The 21,062-nt window shown below is 38.4% G+C and overlaps 1 protein-coding gene across 1 annotated transcript in view; it reads right to left on the bottom strand.

Annotated features, from left to right (window-relative positions):
* Positions 1-18,948, bottom strand: part of EHF (ETS homologous factor) — a 34,060-nt gene extending 15,112 nt beyond the window's left edge. The window contains exons 1-2 of the mRNA XM_058829595.1: positions 18,844-18,948; positions 374-473 (exon numbers count right to left, since the gene is read on the bottom strand). Coding sequence (XP_058685578.1) covers positions 374-470 — 97 coding nt within the window. The 5' untranslated portion in view covers positions 471-473; positions 18,844-18,948. The remainder of the gene's footprint in view (positions 1-373; positions 474-18,843) is intronic.
* Positions 18,949-21,062: the final 2,114 nt, after the last annotated feature.

Raw genomic sequence — 21,062 nt, 5'->3', positions numbered from 1 at the left:
GAGCTAAAATACTATTCCCCTGGAAAGTCAGAGGGGTGATTAGCATTAAACAGTACTGTTGGTTCAGAGGAAGCACGAGGGGTAGAGGTACTAGAGAAAGAATTCTGGACAGAGAAGAGAGAACTTCTGGCACTTTCAACACCATTAGATTTTAAGTGAGCCAGTAAGGAAATGAACAATAAACAAGTCCCTTTTGCAAGTTCAGCTTTTTACAAATGAAGGAACAAATGAAAATTTTTCTTATGAGAAGTGAAACTCCAGTAAATTAGTACTCATAAAAAATAACACTCATACATGCTTAAAGGTGTAGCAGCCCCTTTTCCCCCAGCCTCCCAAAAAAGAATATGGCTCAGAGCAGTTGAATTTCTCCTACCGTTGCATGTGGAATATCCGTCTGTCCAGGAAGGCTGCTGGTGGAGTAGATTGCTGCTGGAATTGATACTCATCCTGCCAGCTCCTTCCAAAATCATGATCTGTAAGTGAATCAAACAGCTTGCTTAGTGAGCGGTGTCTAGTCCAAGAGGTAAATGGCAAAAAAAAAAAAAAAAAAAAAAAAAAAATATCCACTGAAGGTGAAGCAAGGAGGCCAATTCCATTTGTAAAAGAAGATACAACTGAAATCAAGAACATGTTGACACAACCCCTTTTCCACTGCCACAAAATCTCTTTATGATAAACATTACCATGATTAATTTGCATACGCAAGAAGCAAGTTTCTACAGCTGCCCATCCATAAATGAATAATCTGTAATCAGAAAAGAAGCCGAATGAAAAGACAAGGCTCCTGACAGAGCAATGCGTGAAAACTGCCAAGCTTTGAGGAATGAAATACTAAATACTTTTTTTCCTTCTGCTTTAAAAAGAAATGTGATTTAAACATGTTCTTCCTTTTTCTTTTATTTTTTTTTTTAGGAGAGAGAAAGAACTTTCCAATAACTGCAAATGAAACTATACAGTAGACTACAAAAATCCTCCACATAGAAGGATACACATAATGTTACAGCGAGGTAGCCTTACAGGGAATATCTTGTCAGCTGACCCAGTTTCTTATCTGATCTGTGTCAGCAGTGTCTATAACACTTCTTGGTAACAAATATCACAGATCATACATTTCAACCCACAAAAAAAATCCGATGGTCAAAGATCTTGTAAATGAGACAGTCATTGTTTTAACAAAATCAGTATTTTGGAGCGACACCACCTCCAAGACAGCATTCCCTCTTTTAAGTAAATTTTTGTTTCCATGTATCTTAACATTAGCACTGTAAGTAAAACTGTGCTTTAATTTTTTATATTTAAAAAAAAAAAATACCCTATTTGTATGACATTCTAGAAGAATGTTATATTTATCCCATGCTTAATCATTCCAATGAAAGTATAGAGAATTCCCCAGTGATGGGTATTCTTGATGTTTTACATTATCTTTCAGTGGCATGAAGTTGTAAAGTTTAAAAATATACATTATAACCAAAGATATTATTGAGAAGATTGGGAAAGTAATTTGTTAAACATTACAAAGGCTTTGGATTGTAATTCTTATATACACAGGGGAAAAAAAAAAAAAGAAAACCAAACCCCTGTTCAAAAATATTGAAAGCCGCAAAGTCTGTAAAAACAAAACATTAGACATCAGGATGGCATGTGCATGCAACTAGACTTCACCCTAGAATTAAAAAGGTTATGAAATATAAAATGGACTTGTGAAGGGTAAAGTCACTGGTCTTGGCTGTTTATCCACTGAGGCCAGTGAAAAAACATCCACTGAGAGCACATCTCTACCCTGTACAAGCTCGTGCCAGCAACCTTTTTGGTAAAAGAGGGAGTCAATAGAAACACGTACAGCCTTGGTTTTAAAGGAGCAGTCTGAAAATGACAGGGATTGCTATTTTCCTCTGTCACTTAAAATAAATCATGAAACTTAAAAGTATCTATTTCTTCCCCCACCCCTCTACTGCCCTATGTACTTGGAGAGGGAAAGGGAGAGAAAGATGTTACTGACAATTGCTTAAAAAGCCAAAGCCTTAGAAAGTTTGAGGGAGTTTATCACAGGGAATATTGCTTTACAGTATAAGCTAGTTTGAGGAGTTTTTTTTGGTTTGTTGTTGGTTTTTTTTCAGTAGCTACACAGAATGGCAAAATCAAACCATGGATGATTTGGCAGTCGCTTTCCACTTTTATTTCTAGGCAATCTGTGATTCAGTGACCACTAGCAAGGAGGATTTAATTTCTCATAGTAGGTATATGGGGTTATAAAACATTAACAATTGAGAGAGACACTTCTTGGCCCATTCTGGCCAAATGAAAAGTGACTATAATCACATCAGTCAGTACATTTATATAAGTTAGAAGACATTTTTTAGTCCTATGTAAAGGCCAAGCAACTTAGTATTGTGAATGAGAAGGTGTGAGGAAGCATTTGAATTCAATCTCATGACTACAAACATGTTCAGCCTATAATGTATATAACTTGTATACTTGATGTGTAAGAACTTTTAAGCAATAACATGTTTGACAGTCAATACATACACTTCTGAGGTTGTACAGGTTGATAATGTATCAAGTTATTTCTTTAGATTTGGTTTAAATCATTAAAGACAATTAGCTATGAATGAATGTAATATTAATGAAAAAGACCTTATTACAGTTTCAAATAGAGACAAGGTAGTATACCAGCTATTCTGGGAAAGAAATAAAACTTGAGGATTAAGAAAACACACTTAGAAACTTAGTTTCCTGAATACACTTCTTTTTAAAAATTATAATATGCACTTCATAACTTAAATCCATTGATCTGAAGTCACATTTACAGAAACTATCTCAGAATTAAAAGTACTGTGTTATGTGGTTTTGTATTCCGCAACTTCTGTAGTTTCAGGAATTCTACACAGATTTCATAATGTGTGCAAGGCTTACAAGTACATCTGAGAAAACATGTGCATATGAACTGAAATTATTTCTGTGTAATTTTGTCCTGGAAATTCAGTTAATTTTTTTTTTTTATTTTCCGTAACTAATCAGGTGAATTTCCAAACCAAAAATCCTATCACACTTTGATTCGGCAACTGAAGGTATGAATAGTTCATCAAACCAAATAATGTCTCTTGCATAGTTTTTCCACGCCAGCAGTAACTAAACCCAATGCACTTTAGAGATCTGAAAAGAAGAACTCTGACAGCCTCTCCCCGAGATCTGGAGTTTAGCTATCTTCCTTTAAAATGTCCTCTCCCTATCACAGTTTAGCAGACAGTTGCTATTCACCATATCCCTGAACATTATTATTTTCAAATAATGTCCATGGAACTTGTTTCACAATTTAATCAATCAATCATCCCAGTTTTGGAAGTTAAATAAATTATCTCCACCTCAGTAACTTCATTAATTTCCAGTATCACCTGTAGGAACAATTGTGCCTAAGAAGGAGAATTTACAATATAACATTAATCACAGAAGGAGGACTAGATTTAGCTTTAACCTAAACTTTGCGAAAGTTCTGGGTATTACTCAAGGAACAGGTTTTTTGGTGTCTTGAAAATTTTCAGGTCACCTCCTTTATCTTAATGCAAGGGTGTTCCTTATTTAGAAATCATTCTAGCACTTTGTTCAGGAGGATTATAAAGTGCTACTAACAACTTCCACACCTTTGCTTGGAAGCATACAGCATTATACTCAATGATATTTTCTGTAGGAAACTAAAATGGGATTTTCTTCATGTCATCCTGTATATGCCTTTCTTTGCTAAAAAATCATGGAAGGTTTATGCTTATAGCAGTGGCTCATCCCATACTTGAAAAGATTTTGGGTCAGGATATTGGAAGCAGCATGTTCCTCATCAGTCCAGGGCCAAATGTTCAAATCTCCCCAATGTACAGACAAACTTGGTTAAAGGGTGTGAAAGCTCAAGGGGAAGGACACATAAGATGTTCAGTTTTCTTTTAATTATATTCCATGTATCAAAGTGAATTGTGGAACTAATGAAGCCTGGTTTCCTATGAATGTGTATCTTGTGGTTGGATTCTCTAGTGTCTAGTAAGATGTGAGTGCTGATTGAAGTTTTTCCCACGGTTGGGGCATTCATAATATCTCATTGTCTCAAAGCAGTGAGCTCAAGCGTTACTCTTTCTTTTAGATTGAGTATTAATGGATTTTCCTTCTGTACTTGGCAGCCAGTTTTCATTAATCCTGTAAAAACTTCATATCTCTGGGACTTCTACCCCCATATCAAATTTATTTAAAATTGGCGATGAAACTCAAAGATTGTTACAGGCCAAATGTAAAAGCCAAAACACAAAATTACCACAAAAGCCTCATTTTCTCTGGAAACCGTATTAAAAGGGATTCTCGCTGAGCTGATATTTTGGAAAATAATATAAAAAAATCTTGAGGTCTGTCCCTCTACTCTGACATGGTACATTATAAACCAAACACAGATGAAATATCATTTGAGTATATAATCACATGTATTTTTGTAGACATACACACACCTGTCTATGTCTGTGCATGGCAGGTGTCCATACACACAATCCCATTCTGTTCCCCTGAAGAGGTGCCATCTCTGGAGTTATAACACTATGCAAATAACCCCTTACTCAGCCAGCACAGTTAAATATAGTTGTGCACTGGTGTTCAGCAAAATTCTTTCTAGACAGAGTCCTGTTAGAAGGGATTAATGCATTAAAAAAAAAAAAAAAAATCCTTCACCAACATTCATTATATCAGATGGTATTCCAAGACCAAACCCTGAAGGCCTCTCTTAGTAAAAGCTCTCACTGGAGTCTGAAGGAGCTTTGGCTGAGCCACAGCCCAGCAACTTGGCAGTAGCAGGAGGTCATTTGCTCTGCTCTTCTTCTCTTCCATGACCACCTGACCACTCTGAGTAAACAGCAGTAATGGAAAGAGAAAGGAGCCATGGCCTGCCTGTGGAGCAAATCCAGCATTACAGAAAAATATATTTACAAATCCTTGAACCTTGAACACTCTATAGTGCACTCTATGCAAATTATTGTGCAATCACTACAGGTGTGCTCTGAAAATAAATTACTCTGATCCCCATTTCCACATTCAACCCAACGAATCTTAACATCCATATAAAGAGTTTATCCTTTCTTTGAACCAGAATCTTTCAAGAACAGCTTGAAAGCTTTGTATTAAATGACACAAAAATTCTGAACACAGGAAGGGCACATAAGCGGTACAGAGAAAGTGGCTGAATCTTGAAGTAGTACAACCAGAGTGATTATTCTGATACCAGTTTGTACAGGTGCTCATGGACACAACTCTGAAGTGAACTAAGGGGGCGTGGAAGGGGAGCCCATAAGAGAATAGGGGAAGGAGCCCCCAGCCCTCCCACTGGTAAAGCCATGCACTCTGCACAAAACACAACAACAATGTCTAGGGCAAAACAGACTGAAACTACTAAGCCATGACTCCACCTGTAAGCTATGCAAAGTCTAAGAGTGACTTCTAGCTGAGACAAGCTCAGTGCAGCTCCTCCTGGCGTGTCCAAAAGGGTGGATCTCTTTTGGCATATTTAGCTATGGGATTCTTCCCCATTTTTCCCCTTTTACCATCATGGCTGAACTTCAAATGTAGATTTCACCTGGGCCTATTTTCTTTGAAGTGTGTTATGTACACAGTGAAGACACAATCCCTGCTTTTCAGGGCTTGGAGTTTATGGAACAAGTATCTACAGAGAATGTTAAATATTTTAGATCATTACTGCATCTTGGATTACGGTCAAAGACTTACACAGTAATCTAAAATAAATAATACCAAATGATAATTGCAACTGAAGAGTAACAAAATCTGGATTTTTAATCCTTTTCTTGAAAAATCAAAAGACTGATAAGTGGGGCAAAGTTTTCAAGACGTCACAAAGGACACATTCAACATAGCACATGGACTTGTTTTACACATATGGCTACATCAGAAACATAAATGCCTTGTACTTGTAATGTATATGACCAATTAGCTGCTTTGCATTCCAACCAGCTATTTTCTATCTCCAGTGGTGGTAAGGGCAGGCACAAACTGAATGTATGAATGTTGAAAGCTTGTTTGCATGCTACTGTGAGCTTTGGGTCTTCTGTTATGGGATTTTTTGTTCCCTTTCATTTAATGTTCATTACTATCAGGGCTCCAGGGTCCTAGTCTGTGCCAGTGTGTCTATACATACAGCTATGGCTGACCCAAAGATTGCCCTGTGATCTTTATCTGTCTAATTTGCAAAGGTCTTAGGTTCATCCCTGGTGTCTGTGCCAGACTCCCATATAGGAGATCATCCTTGCCATGGCTCGCTTTCAGATGTGACCTTTTCTGCAGTGTGTTAGCATCTCTTCTGGCTGTGTAGATTCAGTTGTAGCTAGCACACACCTCCTTGTTTCCATACCTACAGTGCCTATAGAGCAGAGAGAAGACTCAAATGAAAGAACTCATCTGCAGGCCGATTACTCACAGGCATCTGCTTCAAAACAAAAAGTTCAACTTTGGACAACTTTGCTATGGCCTGCAAGAGTCCATTCAGGTGACAATCTGCAGCTTGACCTGTTTGATGATAACCTCAAGAGTCACCACTAAGAGAACTGAAAAACTCTTGGAAAGCTTTGAAGAAAGTTAATAGAAGAAGCACTCTGATCACACTCAGTATTTGCTGTAAAACATATCAAGCATTTGATGCATTTCATTTTTAATCTGTCTCATGTGTCTTTGGGCCATAGTAACAAAATCTGTTTACTGAATCACATTATGACCATAAAGTTCAAGGAATCATTTTTATAAGAAAATCTTCTAAATAATCTCCAAAATTTGTAGTATTTAGGATCCTGATTTGGGTCTTTGGGGCTAATCATATTTCCTACTACACCTCTCTGAAGTGCACGATTCTATGCTTACGTATTTTTTGGAGTACAGAGCTGTGGTTCATATGCATAAACCCACCTTTGCATGTGCAAAAGTGGTGAGCTCTTGGTGAGCTTTCAGAGACTACACTGAGACCTTGATCATTTACTGTTGTGGGCTTTTGGAAAGGAAGACTTTGGTTTATTCTTTTGTTTTCTTTGAACCTTGTACATTAAATCTATACATGAAGGTAAACTGAAAGACCAGAAAAAGGAAGATGAATGGGAAAGAAGTGTTTAACATATACCTACATTACAGATAGGATCGTGATAAACAAAATCAAATAAAGCTTGATTGGAATATTTTATTACTAAAGATCTTATTTTCATGATGCACTACAAGGCAACTTTTGTAAGAGATATGTGGTGGTTGTTTAAACATGTTCATATGGATGCTTCAAAATCTTGCATATATATTTTAACCAAAGAGAACCTTGGGTAGAAAAGTTAGGATCTAGATCTGTATCTGAGCTATCCCTCTGCTCCAGGGTTTGGGTTTGGTTCTTATCTCTCCTTTAACGATGTAATTTAAAGACAAAACCATAGTTCAGTTTCCTTTTTGAGAGAGAACAAAGTTCACTTTATGAATGCAAGGAAAAAAAACTACTTGATGATATGCAAAGTTTCATAGGTTGTTTTTCTCTGACCCCTTTTTTTTCCCCAATAATCTTCATATGAACTGACTTCAATTTTCAAGGTACTCATTAGTAAAATGAAAATAAAAGGAAGAATTTTAAAAGAGGAGGGCTTTTGTTTGTTTGTTTTCCTAAATCAGAAGCAAACAGACGGCAGATTGTGAACAGAGAGTCCTCAAGGCATAGATGTGTCTGACAGTGTTAACTACCAAGGGTTTGTACTTCAAATTTTCCCCACTGTCATGTTACTTTAGCAGAGAAAACAGTGAAATGGAACCTGCCACTTAACAAGGATATGGTGTTTCAGTCCATGCTTTCCTGTCACATCACAGGCTAGATGTACACCTTCTTGCCATCCCACTAGTTTTTGAATATGAAGAGAATAATATCATAATTTATTTTACTGTCAAAAACCTCATCCCACTTTTTGCAAAAGTTCTGTGCACAGATCCATGTAATATTAGTGAAATTGCTGTCATAGAGCTGAGACAAAAGTGAGTCGAGAAAAAAATTTATTTTTTGTGATAGATGTTTAGATTCTATTTGCAGTAATGTATTCTTAGAATGTTTGGAACAAGTAGATAGATGCTCTAAAAACTCGCCAAAATAAGAGGGCTATTTTCTTTTTTATTTTTCAGATTTGGCTTTGACTAGTATATAGCAATGCTTTCATTACTGTCTACACCACCTCAGCAAGTTCATGATAATTTGGGTCAACCATTTTTTCCTGAATATTTAGAAGTCATTTGCCATAGATTCATCAGGCTAGCCTCAGGGATACAGAGTCTTGGAAACACAATAATGGGAAAAACTCCCTTTGCTCTTTATTCTTCTTTCAGCACTTAATACCACACCTCATGGAACAACTCCATACCTCCTTTCATGTCCTTCCTATCTCTCTGGTACATCCTTCCTCTAACCAGGAGCCAGCTCATCTCCCTAATCTCCTTTTGCTAAACACCTTTCTTTTGCTTACAATACACTAAATATACAAATGGCCAAAAAGCACTCCAGATGGCCCTGTAACTTGACAAGCCACACGTCTATAATTACGCGTGAACCTCATCAGCTAACAAAATACTACCATCGTGTTCTAACACCTTCTCCTTTTCCCTTGGCTCTGGTTCCCCAACCACTTCCCTCCACCTTCCACGACAGCTTCTCTTTGCATTGCTTTAAAGACTAACAGCATATTGAGGGAAATGTTTTCCATACTGCTAATATAGCCTGTGTGACTGTTCAGTTGTTAGTGAATAATGACAATAATAACAGTAATAATTGTGTTTGTATTCATGTTTGGCTCTCATTAGATGCTGACTCGTTGCTGACATAACAGCCACTCAGATATATGCTGCTGCAGCAGCCAGTATTTCATGTGGAAGTTCACTTTAACCACTATCACCACCAACACTTCTCTTTTGTTATGGGACTAGTTTGCTTTTCAGCAGTAACAACCACTAATTTGCCTACTTTAAAAAAAAAAAATCAGTTGGTTTTTTTCTTTTCCTTTTTTGTAAACTCTGTTTCATATATTTTGTTTTAATAAAGGGCATCTACCTGGAAACTGCAAGGTTCCTCTTTAGGGCTGGTTTCTGAGCGAGAAGCAAACAAAATAAGGAACTTGGGATGGAGACCCGAAACAGCAAAGCGTCTTGGGGAATGTGCAAATTTTCCCATTAGACTGCTACTTTTTACATTAATTGATTCATTCAATCAACAAACTGATTGTGCCTCTTCATTAAATACGTGAGGGTCACAGCACAAATTAGCTAGGACAGAGAAGCAGGAAATTAAGCATAAAGAATTTTATGCTAAACTGTGCAGCTTTCTGGGGAACCAACCTAGTTGATAGAAGCATTTACACCATGTTATAACCCACTGCCTGACTAACCACAATATGATTACACTTTTTTGCTGATGGGATAGGAAAAGTATATTTCAAAGAGAAGATGTAGCAGAGGCAATGCAGGGTTCATGGGAAGAGTGGGAAGAGTCACTCTGCAGAGCTGACAGGGAGGGTTTATTTGGCTATTAACTCCTCTACCACATTCCCTAGTACCAAGCTGGGACTTGCTGATCCCACCTATGGGATAGCTCCATCCAGGATGCCTGCTTGCCCTACATTCCTCCCCAGACTACCAAGTACCCCAAGGTGAACCTCTGTCTGCAAAGAAAGTTGTGCTCACATGGGTGGCTATGGCTGAAACAGCCCAGTGGAGCCCACCGACCCTGTTTCAGAAAGCTGCTGTCAGACATTACTTTTACTATCACTCAGGATTTCACATTTGTGTGGTTTTGGTAAACATTTACTTGGAGCCCAGCTGTATCCATGTGGTTTCTTCATATTGTATTTGTTGAGATAAGAGTAAGAGATTGCAAGACCACTTCCCTGGCATCCCACTCCAGTGGTTGCATGAGGGCTGCCTGCTTTACCGCTGGTGTAGCAGCAGGCTCGCTTCCCCCCTGCTCCCAGAATTGTGAGCCTACCAGAGCCACGTGGCACTGGGACAGTACTTTACACATATGCCACCACATGTTCATGCTCACTACCTTTATTAAAAACAACCAGAAAAAGGGGGAATGAGGTTTCCTTACTCTGTACCCACTTCCTACAGGTAAGTCAAGAAGTTGTGGGAAACAACTGTGGGAAATGTCTCCCCACATCTGTGAAAGCCAAGAACACTTTCCCACCTTCCTTGCCTCCCTCCTCCCTGTGGTTAGAAGAGCAGCGCTTCCGTGGCGTTGCTCCTTCTCACCTGGCACAGCCAAGAGCTGCCCATCCTGTTTCCATTGATTTCTCCAGTGGTTGCGTTAAACAATACAATGGAGTATTTATGTGTCAGAGTTAGGAGCAGGTTATTAAGTAAAACCCACCGTAAATAGAGCCGTTAATTCAGTTGCTGGCATGGCTCTCTGTTATCTCTTCAATACCTCTCAGAGGGTATTAGTCTTACCCTTTCGTTTGAGTTGGCAGCAGAGTTATTTTTTTGCACCTGCTGCTCTACTCTGATAACAACACAGGTCAGCTTTGATTTGTTGGAATATAAACAAAAAAAGCAAAGCCAGGCATCTGCCTCAACAGCCGGGGCTGATTTGACGGCAGAGCTTTTCCCATTGGGTTTTGTACAAATGTGCTCTTTCAATTCTTATGTGAACTCTCTCCTGTTTCACAAACAGTCCTTTGCTATAGAATAACCTGGTGTCAGAAAAGAGCTCAATACTACTCTTTTCCATCAGTGGAACCAGTCAAAGCAACACTCTGTTCTAAGACTAAAGTCAGAAGAAGTATCATGGAAAATACACAAAGAAAAAGCAGCTAAGACAAGGTTGTTCAAAAATTACTAGGAAAAAGCAGCAAATTAAGTGTAAACAGTAAAGGAACTTTCTTGAACTATAAAGAAAACCTGAAAGACTGGGAGGGTTTGCTTTCCCATATGAACCCACACAAACTCCATCACTTAATCTACTATTTCACAGGAAAAAAAAATAACCTCGAGTCCATGAGAAGTAGTACTCAGCTGGGAACTGAGCTACTTTTAAGCTCTTCTGAAAATTAAGCCTGCAGGGTTCACAGGGCTCATCTACTCTAAATAGCATCTATGGTGATGGAAGAACTGAAACACTAACAACCACGGAGCAGAGAAGGAAGAGTCCACCCACACAGCAAAGGTAGTAAATAGCACAAAACATAGAAATGAAGGAAGGAACCAGCATTGCATCCACATTACAAATAGGAAAATCGAGACACTGAGTTGAAATAATTCACTTAAGTCACATAACAAGTCAATGGAGATGTCAGTCCGACTCGTATCTTCCAGCTCAAGCTCCATTACTATCCATTGCATCATGTCTCTGGGAAATCTTTCAACATGCAGATGAGTTAGGTTGAATGTGGTTTTTGTGAGGGCAGAGAGAAGGTATTAAACAAGAGAAAGAATTCTCAAGAAAAAAAAAGAGACCTGTTCAGACTGAAAACAAGATTCTTCTATGCATCATGGCTATTATGTGACTAGTAGAGATTTGAATTATAAGTTAGCCAAACAATTAAACCTACGCTTGAAGTATTAAATCAAAAAAGCTGCCCTTGACCTATGTATGATCCCGAAAATTAGCTACAAAATTCCTAAGCAGAGCTGGCTGAAATTCAAAATTTCTGTTCTGTTGAACTGTGGCTATTTCTATAGGGGTTTTTCCTTCCTGTTTGTTTGTTTGTTTGTTTGTTTGTGGTTTTTTGGTTGGTTGGTTGGGTTTTGTTTGCTTGTGTGGTTTAGGATTTTTTTTTTGTTGGCTGCATTTTGGTTTTTTTTATTTTCTCATTTAATCCCAATGAAAGAAAGGAATTTTTAAAATAAAGTTCCCTGGCAATAGGGAATCAACTGACATGTAAAAACGTATGTTCAAGTTGTTCAAGGATCAAATGTGCCACTCTGTTATGTAGAATTGTTTGTGAAAGACAGAAATGTGAAGCATAAAACTGAGGTACACAGGCAGTAAAATCACCCCAGAGCAGCTGCACTGGGAGCAATAAACTTACTTAACATGGCTGTTGTGCATATGGTGACCAGGAAACCCTCTGTAGAGCCCAACCATGCTAATCCTGAATGCAGACAGCCTCAAAACCAAACTAGGATGTGAACTTTGTGATCCTGTTCATTCTTTTTCACTGAACCTTTATTCTTCATCTTCCGGCTTATTTCTTTTAATTTTAAATTTTAAATTTTTCATTCCTTTTTTTCCCCTCTCTCTTTAATTTTTTGCCTTTCAGTTAGTCAGACTGACTGACCAGGACAAGTAAATTTTCTTCAATATATCATAGTCCTGTAACCAGTAAAACAGAGTAAAATATCATCTTCAAGTATCTATCTGTGGGACAAGAATGCCAGGTCTTAGAGCAACTGCAGAGTATGTAGCTGGTCTCTGGGAGGGACGCTGGAGGAATCAGAAATCGGAAAAAAATTTCACTTCTGCCAGTTCTTTTTGCCCCCCTGTACTGCTATGTATCTCAGTTATCAGTGTAACTGGAAGAGATTGTCCCGACAAAATCAATGAATATATTTCCAGACTATTTCAAACAACTATTTTCCTCAAAAGTAGATTTTCTACCATGGAATTATACATATTTTAACAATGTTCTGAGAAAGAAGATTATTATTATCAGAGATCCTTAAAACAGCTATTTGCAGGTGATGGGGAGTTTTTTATTATTTTCTTTTTATCTTTAATGATTAAATCTTCATTAGATTTTTAAACATTGAAGATGTGTCATAGCATAGGGAAGACTGATTCTTTGATCTGCTGCTTATAGTCCACAGTTTGGGGAAGGGCAGCCCTGGGCACCCCAGTTCTCAGGCCATGCACATGTTCCTGCAAAAAAAAAAAACTTACTGCAGCCCAGGAGAAAACCTTCAGGCATGGAAGTGGAAAGCAGCTCTGTCTAGGACTCCTGGCATGAACAGCCCCTCACTCACTACAAGACAATGTCAGTCATTCACCTATACCTACTGACACAACATGTCAAATACCAATAGCTGTGCTTTTTAAAGGATTAAATCAAGGAACTATGCAGATTAGAAAACAGAACTGGCTGAAATTGGGGAAAAAAATTTGAATTCCTGTTTTAAAAGTGATGGGAAGAAAGCCTGTGAAGGAGATAAGGGATTTGCAAGTCTTATGAGGAGCATCTGAGGGAATAGGGGTTTTTTAGCCCAGAGAAAAAAAGGCTCAGGGGAGACTTTATCACTCTCCACAACTACCTGAAAGTAGTCTGGATGTCAGTCTCTTTTCTCAGATGACAAGTGACAGCATGAGAGAACGTGGTATCCAGTTGCACCAGGGGAATTTTCATTGAATATTAGGAAATATTTCTTCAATGAAGAGGTTAGCAAGCATTGGGACAGGCTGCCCAGGGAAGTGGCAGAGTCTCCACACCTGGAGATATTTAAAATACACGTAGATATGGCACTTAGGGACTTGGTTTAGTAGAAGGCTCAGTAGTGCTGAGTTAATGCTTGGACTCAATGATCTTAGAGATCTTTTCCAGCCTAATTGAATCTATAATTCCATGTATTTAAAGCAAGGTGTTTGTTGTGACTGTTAGAATCAGCAACAGGCAGGCAAAGAAATTTATGGCATTGACTCTCGTCCAAAAATATTTAAGACTTTAAGAACTTTCCACCTATTGTTACAAAGTATTACAGCTCCATCGTTAAAAGTCTTAGAGAGGGTAAGGATATCTGCAAGTCACTAAACGTAGAAAAAACCTGCATCTATTTAATTTTGTACATTCCAATTTTGATAAGTCTATAAGGATATCTTACTTATCTAATCACCTATTAATCCAGTCTTCTAAAAGTTTTCATCTTCTTCTGTCAGGGTAAGTGCCTGGGAATATTAAGTCTTTTATGTGAGTACTGTGTTAGATCTTACTTGAAAAGAGATGAGAACAGCACCCTTGAGTGTGTCAGAATTTGACTCCCTGATAAAGCCCCTCCAATCTATGAGACAACTGCTTAACCAAGCATACTTTGAAAGTGCATCATCAAGATGCAAGCTTTTAAGCTATTGTGTAATAATAATTACATGTTGCGGTAAAAATCATTAAGAAAGTTTGGGGGTAATCACTATATCACGGTCTTAGTCTGATTCCTGACCATAGCATCTTGGGCAGTTTTACAAGGATTCTTTAACAGCAACATAAATTAGTTAACTGCTCACTGCTAAATGAAAGAAAACCTGGAACAGTTTTAAAACACAAAACCAATTCTTCTTGTGATGGCACTACTAATTTAGGCAACAGAATAATTTTTATACATAGTTGCTTAATCCTTACAGGGCTCAGGAGACTGAGCTTCTGTAACATCTGATATTCTGGCGACATCTGATTGTGCATTGAGAAAATACCTCAAATGTTTATGTCTGTATCCTTCCTCCATAGTAGGAAGGAATTTTTATTCTACATTTTTGTAGCTCCTTTAGGTAAAATCACTTTCTTTCCACCACCACAAAGCAATTCTCTTTTATTACCCCATCCCACTGGTCTATAAGCAGTGATTACCCAGCTCCAGTTGGCTGTTCTGTCTACTAGTTCTCATACTCTTTCCTGTGAAGCACATTTCACAAGATCAGCAGAGGAATAGGTAATGATAACCATGTGCAATGTCAGCTTTTGGAAAGGCAGCCTTTGAGGGCTCTTCCTCAGAGGGAGACATGCAAAATGCCAAATGCCAGTCGATTGCTCCACTGCTTACATGACTTCATGTTTACTCATTCTTACCCGTCTGTAGACCAATGACCAACAAATGCCCCAAGTATTCTAGGTATTCAGTGAGGGATTTGGTGCAAACTGCAACCCCAGTAGAGCTCAAAGGAGCTCTCATACTAAGACTCCTGATGACTTCTTCAGAAACCAAATTAATCCTTACTTTTTTTTGTATACCAGCTGCGAGAACAAATCTTTCTTTGCTTAGCCTTTTGATCAGCAGTATTACTCTTAAGTTTCACAGTTATCAAGTTACAACGTACCCTTTTCTTGAAAACTTAGTGAAATACATGTGAGCCTCAGAGTGTGATGAAGCAGGGACCGTGAGGGAGACATGCAGCCATTTCTGGTTAGAGATCTTGAAGTGCCCTTGGACACTGGCTGAGCGGCTGAAGCAAGAGAGCTTGGCTGAAGATGGTGTTGAACTTCACCAATGCTCACAAGGCACTTATTATTAGAAAGAAAATTCCATGAGCTTATGGCTGAAATTCAGTAGTAGTGAAGCGGTGAGATAGGACAGAGACTTCATTAAACATCACAAACTATGCTAGCTACAAAAACAGTGTTTCTGTTCATTTCCTTGTGGACAGCAAAGTCTTTACGTTTCATTCTACCACATCCTAATACTGTGTGTCAGTACTAATTACAAATGACAACTAAGTTTGTGGCCGTTTTCTTTTTATGTGCTGCTTGTTGCCGGAATGCCTATACCTCAGCAAGAATACCTACTTTACAAGTATAGGAAGGCTGATGAGGAAGAGAGCCCTGTAAGACCACAGAAAATCGTACAGAGGGTGGGCACACTGTACTCAGAATAAGAAAGGGTTATTCATCTCTATCTGTATCTTGATCTGAGCACACTGACGAATTTTAAGCCAGACAGGCCTGTCTCAGAGCACCCACTTTCCAACCTGTCTCCGTACAGTAGGTCATTGCCCCAATTCACAGAGATGGTATTCATAGTATTACAGAAAGAGGTCAGACAATTTTGTGGGGACTGAATGTGAACAAGTTAACACCAACAGAAAGCATGTGACTGTAGACTCCACAGAACAGATCCAGGCAACATTACAGTTAGTGAGAAGTTTTCTTGGTCTGGTCTAATCTAAGTTAAACGTATTTATAAAAAGTGTGGAAGGGCCAAACAAGGAAGGAAAGCTCAGCGCTGATTCTGAAAGGTGTCATGGCTCATGGTCAGTTCTCTGAGTTTGCTGAGTCAATAAAATCATTCATTCTTTTCTGTGAGAATTGTACATAAATACACACTTCTTCAGCAGGTGTATAATTCCATCCTCACAGGGGAGTTTGGTGCAAACTGCAGTGGGACACGCAACAGACTAACATGTCACTCCTGTCTGAACACAGACGCACCTACAGAAATCCTTCTTTTTCCTCTCTAATCTCTCTCCATCTGTGTTTTATTTTTCTTTTTAGTTTGTTCTCTCTCCACTGCAGTTTGCTACCTTGCACTTCCCAGACAGAACAAATACAGATGTTAACAAGAAAAATCATTGTGACTGAAAAAAAAATAAGGAAGTTGAGTAGGAGCCAAATGATTTAATTTTTCACTTGTCCAACTGTCCTATTGTCTGTTTCCACCACTGCTGAAAACCCACAACACCCTGAGAATATCTAGAGTAATAAGAAATTACTATGGCAATACCACAGCATATTCTCTCCGGTGACAAGAGCATAATAATATCCTGTGTTAAACAGACCACATTCTACTACTTGATCTCACCACGACCAGGGTAAATATATGATTGTCACTCTATGGGTTGCTGTGAAGCGCGACCTAACCCGTGCCGGGGTGAGCAAAGAGATATTCTGATCGGATATGAGAGCCTTTGTTATGGGGACTTGGGGAAAATATGTATTTTTACCATTGTTATAGGCTTTACAAGTGACACTTGGGAGTAGAAAAAAACTAGAAATGCTAAATGCAAGGAAACATTGACTCTACTAATGATAGCCTCGTCTCTGCATACAGGACCAGCGCTCAAGGGGGAGAAGGGTGTCTGGAGGATGGCGGCTCTAGAAAAGCCTTGGGCACACTTCATAAACCCCTGAACTGGAATTCCCAGTATATTGACTCATAATATCTCTGTTTGGCACTCTACAGACTCTGATCCATCCTGACATCCAAATTTCACAGCTAATGTTGAAAAATTAGAGAGCATTGAAGTGATTAAAGGATGGAAAAGTTTACAGTGAAACAGGTTGAGATCCTTCACGGTACTGTAAGTTTCTTCATGAAAAGGAACAGGCTTTGGAGCTCTGACTCCCACAATTATCAGAGACTAGGCTAAGAAAGGACTTGTTCTTAGCTAACTACACAAGGAACAGAAATTTCCTACCCAGGGAAACTTCTCAATAATCATTGAAAAACAACAAAATCAGGCATTTGAATGTTAAAGCAAGACCATGTCAGACAGAAAATGAGATAAAATATTTTTAGAAGAATAGTATTTAATTGCTAGGGCCCTTAAAAACATTCTGGGGAATTTCCCATCACTGGACTTCTGGATTTTTTTTTTCAAGATTGGAAGTTTTCTAAAAGATAAGCTCTACATAATTATCTCTGAAAAATTCTGGCAAGTCCTATGTTGTTATTACAACAATCACTTGGTTTTGAAAATTGTACAGGGCAGGAATTAAACTGTCATTGTGATATTTATAAGTGAAACACCTTAATCCTGCTGTTTTTCTAGTTTCAATTGCAGCTTTTTCTTTAGTTTCTCCATTTGCATTAAATATAAAACTGCTCTATTTTCCAGCTCCAATATTTTCTACAGTGCAAAATAGATGTCAGACAACTAGCTTAAACTACACCCTGCAAATTTCCTATCAAAGCAAAACTTAAAGGAACACATTGCTTAATTTCACTGAAGTTTTCACAAATTGCAGGAAATACTGGTGCATGTTAGATCTGTTTAACACAGTGTCAAGTGAGACAAGTATAAATAAAATGACTAAATGAAACTTTTACCTCAAGGTACATTTCTCTCATTATGAGCTTGCTTAATTCTAATAATTTTTTGGTTCTGAAAAATGGCAAAGGTAGGAAAGGAAGGATAGTTGGATGTACTTTAGAAGCAAACACAACATATACCTTCAGATGAACTAATCAAAAAGCACATTACTGATACAATTGAATAACTCTATAACAACATACACACAAGTATGTGTCTAAAATGTCTCACAGGGTGAAATGCAAACATTTGTCACTAAGTCCATTACACATATTTTACAAAATCAACACAGATTTGGAGTAACTTTTTCTTTCCATTCTCTTCTACAACTACTTAAACAATTGTGTCTATACCTTAAGGGGCCAGTTCTGGTTCTATTAAAATGAAATTACCATTGGAACAGAAACAAATTAAACAAGCAAAGACACTGCGGGCCTCACACTATATTTACCTACCCAGTGCCTGAGCTAGGTTCTGTGCAGTGTTTTTGCTTAGAACTAAAATCATCAGAACCTCCTTCACCACACAACTGCCAAGAAATTGCCTTGAGGCTGAAACCAAGACAAATCTTAAATGTACTTTAGGTTTTTTTGTTACAAAAGTCCAACAAAATCCTCATCACTAAAATGAACCAAAACATGGTCATTGTGGACTGTATCCCAGTTCTGTGACACAAGCACTCCCAATAGCATTGAGAAAGTCCACTTTTCGCCCCCTGTCTTACTGAACAGATGACAACTCTGGTGACAAAAGCAGCAGATTTAGGACCCAGAATATTATTAGATACATCACAATAAAAGATTCTCAGGATCTGGTCCCACTCAAACATAAACACAGCAGAAATACTTAAATAGAAGATACAAGTTCAAACCAGGAAAGCAGAAATCTTTATTGCAACATTAAAAAGCCTTTGATTAAATGGGCTTAGCTGCTGTTCCAAAGTGGGAAGTTAGAGGCTTGGTATGGTGGCTAGGAGTCCAGCAGACAATTTTTTTTATTTTATTTTTTTTTCTATTATTTTCACTGGTGTTATTTTAGAGTAAGTGTATTTAAGAAAAAAAAAATAAATACCCCAGACACCTTACCTCATTTAGCTGCAGATTCTGGAGTGGAAATCCTGAACTGAGGCAATGGGAAAACTGTCTACAGAACAGTAGGTTGGGTAAGCACAGGTTATGTCAACTAAAGACTCCCAGGAGTGAAGATAAATGGATGTGATACTAATTTTAAAACATTTTGCTGAACACTCAAGCAGCCAATAGGGGAATTCCTTAGGTCACTTCCTGTTCATTTGATTGGATCTGCAACGACAACAACCAAGATGAGGTTGAGAGCGTTTGCATAAGGCCAGCTCAGTCCTCGGCATTCAAAGAGAACAGGTCTAACCGGGTTACACGCGTGGCTCCAGAACAAAAGAAAAACCTGGTAATGGATGAGGGATTGATTTCTTTTTTTTAGCTGTTTTTTTAAGACCATCCCTTCATTTTTATTTTATTTTTTTAAATGGAGGTTATTTCAGGTAGATAGGGAGATCATAATTAGAATGGGGACAAGTGAAAAGCAGGAATGTCCTAAATTAAAATTAGTCTGGAAATAACATTAGGAGATGCATGGTGTGGAATAACCCTGCACTGGCAGGGAGGTGGACTGGGTGAGCCCATGTAATGGGCTCAGTCATTTCTTTTATACATTGAGAATCCTGAGAAATGCCTGAAAGGAGTTTATTGGTCTTTCAGCTTCTCTGGGTATTTGAGAGTAGGTAAGAAACAAAATGAGGAAAAAAATCATCAGTGTGTGGGTGTCTGGGGTTGAGTATGACAGTTCAGCTATATGCAGGTTAGCAGGGCAGAGAATTGGTAAACGTGTGCTCAGTCCAAAGTTGTCCTTGATCATGTGTGAGTTGCTCCTCCAGCCTGCAACCATGAACCTGAGCAGGAAACCAGGTGCCCAGATAAAAATAGGAAGCCTCATCTGTTTCTCATTATTTCACTGGTCAAAAAAGGCACCAACATGAAAACAGTTAAAAATGCACTAAAATGTGAGAAGGTTCTGAGGTTTCATTAATTTGTATGCATAAAACAAGAAATGCTAAATATTATTACTCAGTGACAGTTCAGTGGTCTGTGTGATGTGAATTTTCTAGTCTTTGCTCATTTTTGGTCCCAAGTCTCATCGTAAATCTTCCCCTGACAGATGCTGACAAGAGTTCACAGTGCTAGATTTGCCAAGCACAGGGAATGAATTGTCCTTCAACATCCAGAGATACTATTAATTATTAATCAAGGCTCATTGTCAATGTAGGGGAAATATTTCACAGATATTATTTATGCTGAACCTGATTTCAAGATAAATAATGGATCTCAGACTCAAGGAATGTCACCTTGTTCCTATCTAACACCAATTAAAAACGAAGTTCCTTTCGCTCACATAGATAAGGTGCACCTGTGTACAAGTGTTGTTTGGGAAGATTCATTTATTTCTCAGCCAGGTTAGGTCAAGTTCCGTGGTTTCCATTGATTCTCACCTATCAAAGAAAGTTGTCCTTGAAGAAGAAGGAAGACTGTAAATACCCATCTTGGAGAGCTTCATTGTTTTGTGGTTACAACATCAAGGCTTGAGATTGTCCCTGCAGACAGCTCAGCAGCTATTTTGATAGGCCTAGCACTTGCAAGATTTCTCTAAGCATTCATGTCACTGAGTCCAAGTATTTGCATACCAGGTCATGTCTTGGTGAGTATTTATAGCTTTCATCATCAAAATAATGCCTTAGCATAATATCAGCATGAATGATCTGTCCAGAACAGGAAAAGCAAAGAACTAGCAAGCAGTAAAGAGTACTTCCCTTTCCAGGAAGGACATCTTTTACAAGAAACCAAAGTCTTACATTGTGCCACTGAGAAAAAGACGGGAGATTAAAGAATCACACTGGAATACATGTTATCTATGTGCTGCAGAAGCACCACAGGAGGATGTGACCACTGGATCTCAACATAGACAGGGAAAACAGAATTTTCCTCTTGCTAAAAAGGACATCAGCAAAAGAAAGCAGAAAGAAAATGGTTATGATGTGGTACTGAGACTGGAATGTCACTTTCTGTTTGTGTGACTGTTGGCCTTTTCTGTTTCAGCTCCTAAGGGCAGAGACAGCTTTGGTTGCTAAGACGCAGAATACTTCCAGACAGACAAAAAAGCACATTGTACCAACAGGTCTGGACAGGGTGAAGCTAGCTTGGTCGGCACACCAGCATGCATTATTTATTACTGTGCTATTTTCAAAGGCAGGGTGCCACACAGGGTGGTGGCT

Source organism: Poecile atricapillus, chromosome 1 (assembly GCF_030490865.1).
Source record: "Poecile atricapillus isolate bPoeAtr1 chromosome 1, bPoeAtr1.hap1, whole genome shotgun sequence".
NCBI lineage: Eukaryota > Metazoa > Chordata > Aves > Passeriformes > Paridae > Poecile > Poecile atricapillus.
This window is presented reverse-complemented; position numbering and strand designations above follow the sequence as displayed.